At 44.7% G+C, this 10,708-nt stretch overlaps 1 protein-coding gene across 2 annotated transcripts in view; it reads right to left on the bottom strand.

Annotated features, from left to right (window-relative positions):
- Positions 1–4,817: 4,817 nt before the first annotated feature.
- The window catches only part of SLC13A4 (solute carrier family 13 member 4), a 45,963-nt gene continuing 40,072 nt past the window's right edge, over positions 4,818–10,708 (bottom strand). For both annotated transcript variants that reach the window (XM_017532506.2, XM_017532507.2), the window contains exons 14-16: positions 9,346–9,507; positions 7,651–7,788; positions 4,818–5,274 (exon numbers count right to left, since the gene is read on the bottom strand). In XM_017532506.2, coding sequence (XP_017387995.1) covers positions 5,137–5,274; positions 7,651–7,788; positions 9,346–9,507 — 438 coding nt within the window. In that variant the 3' untranslated portion in view covers positions 4,818–5,136. The remainder of the gene's footprint in view (positions 5,275–7,650; positions 7,789–9,345; positions 9,508–10,708) is intronic.

Below are 10,708 nucleotides of genomic sequence, written 5' to 3'. Positions count from 1 at the left end.
GCTGGGATTATAGGCATGAGCCACTGTGCCTGGCTTTTTTAAACTTTTATTTTAGATTCATTTAATAGGTAAATTGCGCGTCACAGGGGTTTGTAGCTTATTATTTCAGAAACATTTGCATTATTTGTAGATGTGGACGTAAATACCTCATGGAGTTTTCATGAGAAATAATTGAGATAACGTATGTAATGTTGCACAGTGCTTTGCAGACTAATAAATAGTAGCTATTAGTACAAACTTGTTGCTTTTTGGCTAGTTTGAATCAGCTTATGAACCACACAAAACATTTGTCATTATTCTGTGATCACTGTTTTTGATACTGATGAAAATTTACAGTATCCACCTGGATCATACCATCTGGCTCACAAGGTGTGATCTTGAATTGTTAGCAGAATGAACTAGAGCCTCAAAGGATGAAGATTACCTTGTGGTAATTAAAAAGGAGCTTAGAAAGCTGTTTCCCAAGAGGGATTCCTTGTTACCAACTATGATAGCATTACTATGGCGTGTGTGGTTTCCCAGAGTGACTGCTTTGGGGTTGGAGGTCACTTAGCTGTTAGAAGGTTAGGTCCCTTTATATTATATCTTGTAAACAAGGCTTATTTGTACTTAGAGCGTCCCTTAGGGGTAACACTTAACCTTGCGGAGGGGATCATTTCTACCAGTGGGAGCCATCTAGCAGATCAGTTCTTAAGTTCAGCTTCACCATGTAAACGGCTACACGGTACACACAGGCTGACTTAACATTCACCATTCAGATCCCCTCTCCTAGTTTTATGTTCTTGGCAGCAGCGAAAAGGACCTCAAGCTCTCAGGCAAGATGATCTTCCCTGAGATATATGTTGGACGAACCCAGAACCATCATAGATTTGAGGGTGTAGTTGAAAATCCCTACTGTGAATGGGGTTTGTGGTACTGAAAGTTACCCCTTCCCTGTGATTTTTGTAGGAACCCTTGCCACACAGATCAGTGGGGTGGTGGGAAGAAGCACCACAAGACATGCCTTTTTTTTTCTTTGAAAAATGTTTGAAAGCTCCTACTAAAACGGTTAGGAAAACTTCTGTGACATTTGACCATAAAATGAGAGTTGCTCAAAATACTAGTGCAGATTACTCTGATGTGTGAAATACAAGACTTCAGGATCAGTGCTGAAGACTTCAGGAAACTTAATAAATACATTGAACTTGAAAAGTTTATCCCTAAACTGTAATCCTCACAAACAAAACAAAAACAAAGCAAGAGAAAAAAACATTTTAAAAATTGTGAAACAGGCTGAATTTTATAAATTGAAGTTACCAAAATTACATCTTTAGACCTTTCTTCTGATTTGGTATTTTATGTTATTAAGCAGTTACCTGGTTCTGATTTAAAGGAGTAATTTTATTATTTCTCTTTTTCTACTCATTTACTCAATGACTTTGTGTGACTATAGAGAAAAGTAGGCTGTGTGGTTTTTCTGGTTGTCTATACATGTTGGCTCATAGAGCATATGTACACATGTGTAATGTTTTCATTTCCACTAAGCTGTTTGCTCCCTAGATACTATGCTAGTGTTTGTTTTTCTGCTGAGGTCTCCCATGTTTTTACTGCCTTTTCTGAGTTATTCCTCCTGAAGGAACATTATATACCGTACTGGAGCAAATGAGTCTTTTCTTAAACTTTCAGTCTTGGGTTTTGCATGTAGCATTTCCACTCCTTGTAGATGAATGAGTTCTTTTTCCTCTGTTGACTATGAGGGCCTTGCCTTGCCAAAAGGAATAGGGTGGTGAAGGGAGAATATTTAGAGATCTTGCCTGGTCTTAATAGGGAGCTTGTGACACTTAGATTTTCAAGTGTTCAGTTTATACCTTTCCCAAATCTGATTGCAGTGTATTCAGTCAAGTATTGAAGACCTAACGTATGGCATGTTTTGCAAGGCACAGTGAAAGAAAAATGAACTGAGAACAGTGAGACCTTGTGGAAATTCCCAGGGTGGGATGTTGCAAACCATGAGTCCTGGGCCTGCCTGAATCACAGCCTCGGTGGGAGGATCTTATGAAAGGTACAGTGCAGCTACATCATCTTACACAGTTGTACAGGACTGGGACCAAAAAAGGTGCCGCCACATAAACAGTACATGCAATGTGTTCAGTGTTCATTCAGTGAGGACAGCCCTACTGAGCTACCTGTGTACTCAGACGGTCTCGGTTTCCTTTTTTGAATTTCTTGGTGAACTGAGAGTGATTCTAGTGTTTGGAGACTTTTTTCAAACACTGCAGTCCCCAAATATGAAGCCAGCTACTTCATTTGTTGTATAGCTGAACAGACAGATTTGTTCTGATGATGGAAGGAAAACTAGCTGTTTTTTATTTATTGAAAGTTGGTACATGAGTCTTCGGAATGTGTAAATGTTAATGTGAAGATTACATACCATGTACTTTATGTCGATTTAATGGAATTTCAAAGGCAACCGACTAAGCAAATTTGATAGAGAATTGACTTAAGATGCAACTGTACTTAGTGACTTTTGCTCACACTTTCATATACATAAAATATTAGAAGATAAAATCAAATTATAACATATTTGCAAGAGACAAATGACTATTTAGGAGGGCTAGACGTTATCCAACAATGGAGTGATTTAGATGACAAGGAGTTATTAATCATATCTGCCATTTCCTGTCACTGGAGTGGGCAGCCTTGCCTGGCTTGAATCTCTAGGTCTGGGAAAGAACAGTGCTGTGCTTGAGAGCAGTTAGTAGACCAGACTGAAATAAACGCTCTTTCTAAATTGGCTAGTTGAATGCATTCACTACTCAGAGCACCTGGCAGCAGTTGCTGCTGGGAAGTTGGCACAGCTTTCCCTTCAGGAGTGAGTCAGGTTCTCACATAGTTGAATACTGGCCAGTAATTCCAAGTCCATTTAATTCTAAATCAACTTTTCTTTCTCTCTTAGACTCCCAGAATCTTACTGATTATCTACACCTTTGTCCCATTGTCTGCCTTGGGGGCAAAGGATCTGAGTTCTGTAATGGGAACTAAATGTGATGTTTGGCTGCTCTGATAACAGGAGTAACACCCTGACTCTTTTGCTCCAAAAGAAACTTTACAACTCACGGATGCTTGATCAACTAAGGGAGTGATTTTATAGATAAATTATTGTGGGAAAACTGCCTGTGCTGTCAATAGTAACTTAAAATCACTTAAAACAGTGCAGTAATTGTAGAGGACTCCCTTTCCCATAAAACATATTTAATAAGCAACTGATGGTAGAAATAAAAAATACATAATGCCAACAAACTAGAGGGATTAAGAGGTATAGCCAGACATGTAGAAAGGTATCTATCATGGAGAAATGGCATGGTCTTCAGGAAGAGAAAGAAGCCTTGATTTCCAGACAGATTTTTCTCATGGGACACATTTATTGAGCACTTACAGCTTAACTATATTGTAGAAGTTGTTGGGGGATTTCAAGAGACATAGACATCTCTTTTCCCTCAAGGAGCTCATGTATGGACTTGTAGGAAGTGACAGATGTGTTTGGACCTTTGGCTACTATGTGGTACTTTGTTTTTTCAGGAGCAAACTACTTATTAAATCCAGAAGCAGCTGGGCTCGGTGCCTTACACACTTGGGAGGCCGAGGCAGGCAGATCACGAGATCAGGAGTCTGAGATCAGCCTGGCCAACATGATGAAACCCCGTCTCTACTAAAGATACAAAAAATTAGCTGGGCGTGGTGGCGTGTGCCTGTAATTCCAGCTACTCAGGTGGCTGAGGCAAGGGAATCACTCAAACCCAGGAGGCGGAGGTTGCAGTGAGCCGAGATCATGCCATTGCACTCCAGCCTGGGTGACAGGGCAAGACTTGGTGTCAAAAAAACAAAAACATAAATCCAGAAGTAAGCCAGTCTAATATAATAATAGTGCTGTGGTCTTAATTATAGTTTTGGTCTCTTTTATGAGACAGGAATTTTCCCTCCATCCCAAAACTTAACCAAGGCAGTGGTATTTGCAGTTAGTGACAGGTGGAGAGAGAGATGCTAATCTCAATGTATCTTTTTTCTTGACTTCCCTTTCCTTTGACAAATAGAACAACACCGGCCTCTTTCTGAAAGGGAACACTATGTATATCTTTATGGGAATATGGTGCCAAGGTAAAGGGGAGCCATTGAAGACAGATGCTTAAAAGGGTATCAAAGTGGTGATGAAACAGTACTGATTGCCATGAAGAAGACCTACTAAGAATGCCTTCTTGTGGAGAGAACGGAGAGAATGGAGAGAACTTAGAAGCATTTAAGACAAAGGAGCTGACGGCTGGGCGCAGTAGCGCACACCTGTAATCCCAGTACTTAGGGAGGCCGAGGTGGGTGGATCACTTGAGGTCAGGAGTTTACGACCAGCCTGGCCAACATGGTGAAATCTCGTCTCTACTAAAAATACAAAAAGCTAGCCAGGCGTAGTGGCAGGTGCCTGTAATCCCAGCTACTCAGGAGGCTGAGACAGGAGAATTGCTTGAACCTGGGAGGTGGAGGTTGCAGTGAGCCGAGATGGTGCCACTGAACTCCAGCCTGGTCAACAGAGCGAGAATCTGTCTCAAAAAAAAGAGAAAGGAGCTGACATTAGGTTTCAAGTTCTGGGTGAGGTTTTCCCCCTAAAGAGATGCCACTGGTTTCACTCTGCCTTGGTAGGATGACTTGGGTATCTTTCCACTCCTAAGAAGGCATTAAGAATAACATAAAACCTAGTAGGTTTGCAAGGCTTAACCTCTGAAGGGCAACTACAACAGGCTTTCTTTTCCTGTCTTATAACGAATTGATTACAAAGACTAGATACAACCTTAGGTTTTCTTTGTCTTCTTTTTTTTTTAACTTAATTTTTATTTTTTTTCTGTGAGCCTATGGCTTATATTGAAACTTTAGGTTTTCTTGAGCTGTGGTGCTGAGGGTGGGAAGACACTAACAGCTAAGCCTGTATTGTGGTTGTTGGAGGATTCCTGCAGTTCACTTGAGGTGATGGAATCGTCTGGTGGAGGGATGCCCTCCCGCGTGGGTCTGGGGTTGTGTGCTTCTGGTGGTTCTGGTGGTTTTCTTTGCCTGTGGTCCAGATTCTGCTGGGTACTGGCGGCTTCTATGGTTGGGCCAGTTTGTGCACTTGCGTTAGGCTTGATCAGTGATGTTACTGACCCTCGCCCATGCTGGGTAACTGTCCAGGTGGAAGAGGCTAACTCCCCAGGTGTTGATGGCCACCATTACTATCACCAGTCCAATGACGTTGACTCCCAGGCCAGCTTTCACCTACAGGACACAAACCAGCACACCCTCATCACTCTGACCAGCAGCAGCACAGATACCCAAGTCCCCCTTCTAAGCCCACAGCCTCTGCCTTGTGGCCTAGATTGCTTCCCAGTCGCTGCCTGGGGTGCTCTAGCATTGCCTTGTAGGGTGCACAGAACCGTGGAAGGACTGGAAAGGGACTGGGGCTGGGAAGGGACAATTAGAGTCGTCTTTATACTTACAGCACTCTCACTAGGCTTCAAGTGGAAGCCTAGAGGTACGTTAGTTACTTGGAACACCCACCTGTGGAACGTGAAGAGGTATTTCTGCAGCTCACTGATAGGGCAATGTGTTAAACAAAACTAACGAGATCTCTTTAAAGCAGGAACTTCTCAGAGCCCTCATGCACTAATCCAGGGAACTTGTAGGAGGGGCTATATTACACGAAGCCTTTGCCACTGTTACCTTTTTTAAATTCTTCTTAAAGTTATACCTGAACACTGCTACCTTTTTAAAGGAACAGCTCATGGAAATAGTGTACCTTGAGTTCACCTGGGGAAACAGTTTAGCTGCCTCTGCTCAGCTCTTCCTCAGGAAGGGGACACAGGCACGCTAGCTGGAGTGGGGGCCTTTGCTTCTTTCCTCTGAGGGAATTGCACCTCAGTGACTGACTTTTCACTTCTGCCATGACATTGACACTCACAGGCTGAAGTGGGGGATGTGAGGGATGACGGGCTGGCAGAGCCAGATGGAAAAATGTGTACTGTAAGGATAGCTGGCATACAGCATGTAGCCACAACAAGTCACTAACTGGCATTAAGTTGGGAAAATTGCAAGGGGAAAATGAATGCTGGGAAATTGTTTCAAGCAAATGGCTAGACGTGTCCTCTCTCTCCTGCCTCTGGCTGGGGCATCGTACTGAATAATCCTGGCCTCCAGGGCCTTTTGGCATGAAGAATAGCCCATGTTTCCCCACAGGTGAGAGAGGGCAGATTCTAGCAGAGCTAAATTAGGGAGTGTTAGAGTTGAAAGGGACCCCTTGGAGCATCTGGCTGGAACCTCATCATTTAGCAGAGGAGGAAATTGAAATCAAGGTAGTACCCAAGCTGGGAATAGAACCCAAGACTGGTTCACTTCTTGTGACCTGGCACCTTTGAAAATTGCTGTCTCTGATCATTTGATTCCAGTGTAGAAAGCGAGGGGTCAGTGGTGGGGGCACACAGCTGAGGAAGTGGGAGACAGGAGAGAGCTAGGGTAGAGCTCACTGTGAGCAGACTGAGGGCTACGCAGTAAGATGGGAGGGGAGCGGGATGGCTGGGACACCCCCTTCTGGAAATTATCACAGATGACTTAGATGAGCAGTTTGAACAGTCAAAAGGACCTGAATAGGCTGGGTGTGGTGGCTTACACCTGTAATCCCAGAGCTTTGGGAAGCCGAGGCAGGCAGATCACTTGAAGCCAGGAGTTCAAGACCAGCCTGGCCAACATGGTGCAACCGTCTCTACTAAAAATACAAAAATTAGCTGGGCATGGTGGTGCGCACCTGTAGTCTAAGTTACTCTGGAGGCTGAGGTATGAGAATCATGAGAATCACTTGAACCTGGGAGGCAGAGGTTGCAGTGAGCTAAGATTGCGCCTGCACTGCAGCCTGGGTGAGAGTGAGATTTGCTTCTTTACAGGGCTTTAGAGAACACGTTTAGCTCCCATGAAAAAAAATTGTCAGACTATCAGTAATTTGTATCAGTATTTTCCATCCTTTCCCCAACCCCCTCAGCTCTAGATATTAAGTATAGCAGCGGGTGTATAGGTTGAGGAGCAGAAGGTCGATAGGCCCAACACTAGTCAGCAGCAAAATCTCTGAAAGCCATCTTTTGTGATCCCTGCTGAAAATGAAAATGAATGGTGGATGCTTCGTTTTCCATTGTTGCTTCATGGATTTCTTGTCTGCGGGGTGAGTTGAGCAGAAGAATCCTGTTTTCTCAAAGTACCTTTCACCCTAGGTTCATACACTTTCTCATTCTCATCTTCTGTGAATAAACTAGTAGCTTTCTGAATAAATGTCTCCACTGGCCTAATGAAGAAAATAAAGGCAAAACTGGTTTGCGCAGGCTCATGCCTTCTGGAACTGGGCCACAGCCTGTGTCTATTCCAGCTTTCTCTACTTAGGTACCCACTTCCTTCCAGGTAGGGGTTGGGGAGAGCACATTCTTGCTATTCTTGGTGCTTATGGACCAACCAAAAACCTTTTCATAGGTGCCATTCTTGGTGCCACACTGGGTTTGGTGTTGACAGGCCGGGGACATTGCTACAAAATAAACTTTGGAAGAAGGCTGCGGAGTCGGTCATCCCTGTCCTCATGGCAGCTGGGCCTGGCAGGGAGAGGACACCCCAACTCACCATATCTTTGATCTGGCAGTGCCCATAGCTGAAGACGATGGCATTAGGGGGATTGCCCACAGGCAGCATCACTGCAAAGGAGATGCACATGGTGACTGGGATCAGGGTGTAGAGGGGGTTAATGTGCAGCGTTTCAGACTGGAAGAGAGAATTCACAGAAACATTAACGAGATTAGGCTTGCATTTCCTGTGCTTAACAACTCGAGCTTGCCTTAATGATGGCTTGGTGCTGGCCAACCTTAGCAGGACACTGTGGAGGGGTGGTTAGGTCCCTGCCCTCTGGGGCGTGCAGTGCCCTTGGGAACCTGAATAGGCTGATGCTGCTCACTTGCTCCACATGGAAATATGGCTTTGAGTTACTTCCAGAAGGGATGTTTGATTTTTTGGTGTTATTCTAAGGAAGTGGTTCCTAAACTTTGTTCTTTAGCTGAGATTTCCTTTCCTTAAACCCAAATCTCATGAATAAGTTGCTTTGATTAAAGTGGGTCCCTCAAGTCTTAGGATATGGAACTAAGGGTTTTTTCCCCCCTAGGGAAGATAATTGCTTTATATGGGATTTGAATCCATGGTCCTGATCTCAATGTTGCCAAGTTTTTTTGTTTTTTGTTTTTTTTGCTGAGACGTAGTTTCACTCCTGTTGCCAGGCTGCAGTGCAATGGCACAATCTCGGCTCACTGCAACTTCTGCCTCCTGGGTTCAAGTGATTCCCCTGCCTCAGCCTCCCAAATAGCTGGGATTACAGGCATGTGCAACCACGCCCAACTAATTTTTGTATTTTTAGTAGAGATGGGGTTTTGCTTTGTTGGCCAGGCTGGTCTCAAACTTCTGACCTCATGATCTACCTGCCTTGGCCTCCCCAAAGTGCTGGGATTATAGGCGTGTAGCTACCATGCCCAGTCAACGTTGTCCAAGCTTTAACTGTACTCTCTTGCTCACCCAAGCAAGATGACAGAAGGGAGAAGCTGGCGTCATCCGAGCAATAAGCAAAGAGAGTGGGGCTGGGGTTAGAAACAACAGTAGAAGACTATGTTGCTGGGGTGGGGAGGGGCCTTCATTTCCTGGATTCTGCCTCCCAGAATGGGACAAATGCAGCATTGGGTCAGATGCATCACCTTTCAGGCTGCTTGGCCAGGGTAAGATCTGGCCATTGCTCCCCTCCCCTATTCCATTCACAACAAATTGGGAGGCTGTGGACCAAAGCTGACCTTCCTGCCAATCCTCAGAAGTCCCCAGAGGACAGTGAAACTCAGTGGAGGTGGTGGTGATCGTCTGAGTTGTGATCTCAGTCTTTGCAGCTGTGCGTGTTTTACCTCCATTTTCTGTGGTACCTTTTTGGCCCTACTTAGGTTTTATCTCAGCAGAGAAAAGTTGGTAACAACTGGGAATTGAAATGATAGGGTTTGAAGATTATTTTGTACATTCTTTGGTTTTCACTAAGGGCTGCCCCTAAACTAATCCTACTCTTTTGGAAAAGGGTTTCTAGAACTCTTGCTATGATTTATTAATGTATCTTTTAATTTACTAGTTGCTCTTTGAAAAACTTCATTTTTCAAAATAGGAATTGAACACCATTCAGTGAAGGCTGTGAGCAGGGACCAGAGGAGGATACAGCCACGGCAGCTGCTCTGAGCCAGGCTTGCCACTCCAGGCCCCTGGGACAGCCTGTCTGGATATCTGGAGCCCTGCACTACTCACCAGGCTGCACAGGATGGGCAGGAAGATGGTGATGGTTGCTGGGTTGCTCACAAACTCGGTGACAATGGACACAAGGATGCATGCCAGCAGGGTGACAGCCCACGGTGGGAGGCTGCTCAGGGACAGCATCTGGTTCCCAATCCACGTAGAAAGGCCAGAGCTCTGTAGGAAGAGGTGTTGCAGTAAGAAGAAGGGAGAGCAAGCACATCCCAGGTAGAATTCTTAGACTTCGGAAGGTCAGGGATGTTGGAAGGCTGGATCACCAGGGATCCTCTGATCTTTAGTCTGACTGGAGCCAGAGATGTTCCTGATGTTTATGATTCGATCATTTTTGTAGCTCAGAAAATTGGTTTTTTTTATGATTGCACAACATTCGGTCTTTGTGTTTCGTCATGTGGCGTGGAGAGCCACCCACCGTAATTGCCGTGATCCTTCTTAGGACTTTGCTGTGACAGCTTGTCAGAGACTGGAGATCTTTGCTTCTCAACTTTAGCCCCTCAATTTCAATCTCATTACCCTTTCTCTACCTCTGACATCCTTACCCTGTGCATTGATTCGACAATGCCCTTCAGAGAGTGCCAAGTATGGCCTTTTATTCTGCTTTTGAAATCAGTTTATTTTGTTACCTAAAAAAGGGAAAAATGAATCAACATCTGTGGATCATAGCCTTTCCTGTGTTTTTAGGGAGATGAACAGGCAGGGCTGAGGACTGGAGGTTTTACATGAGTAATAAAGTAGAGAGGGACAAAAGTCTATTTCCACTTATTTCCTCAAGAGCCATTGAGGTTGGTCATTCAGCCCCAACCTGTTTTAAGTTCAAATCCCATCATGGCTGACATTAGTTCTACTATCTGCCAGGATTTCTTTTTTTCTTTTTCAGATGAGGGTCTTGCTCTATTGTCCAGGGTCCAGGCTGACTGCAGTGGCAAGATCACGGCTCACTGCCATCTCAGCCTCCCAGGTTCAAGCAATCCTTCCACCTCAGCCTTTCAAGTAGCTGGGACCACAGGCACATGCCACCACACCCTGCTGTTTTTATTTGTAAAGACACGGTCTTGGCATGTTGTCCAGGCTGATCTCAAACTCCTGGGCTCAACTGATTGTCCCACCTCGGCCTCCCAAAGGGCTGGGATTACAGGCATGAGCCACTGCACTTGGCCTGCCAGTGCTTTTTGAAGACACAGATACGAAGGCATGTATAGTGGCCAATATAGTGAAACCCAGTCTCTACTAAAAATATAAAAATTAGCCAGGTGTGATGGAACACGCCTATAATCCCAGCTACTCAAGAGACTGAGGCAGGAGAATCACTTGAACCCAGGAGGCAGAGGTTGCAGTGAGCCAAGATTGTGCCATTGTACTC

The sequence above is a fragment of the Cebus imitator genome, unplaced genomic scaffold (assembly GCF_001604975.1).
Source record: "Cebus imitator isolate Cc_AM_T3 unplaced genomic scaffold, Cebus_imitator-1.0 Scaffold77, whole genome shotgun sequence".
NCBI lineage: Eukaryota > Metazoa > Chordata > Mammalia > Primates > Cebidae > Cebus > Cebus imitator.
The sequence above is the reverse complement of the archived record's forward strand: the minus strand, read 5'-3'. Positions and strand labels throughout refer to the sequence as shown.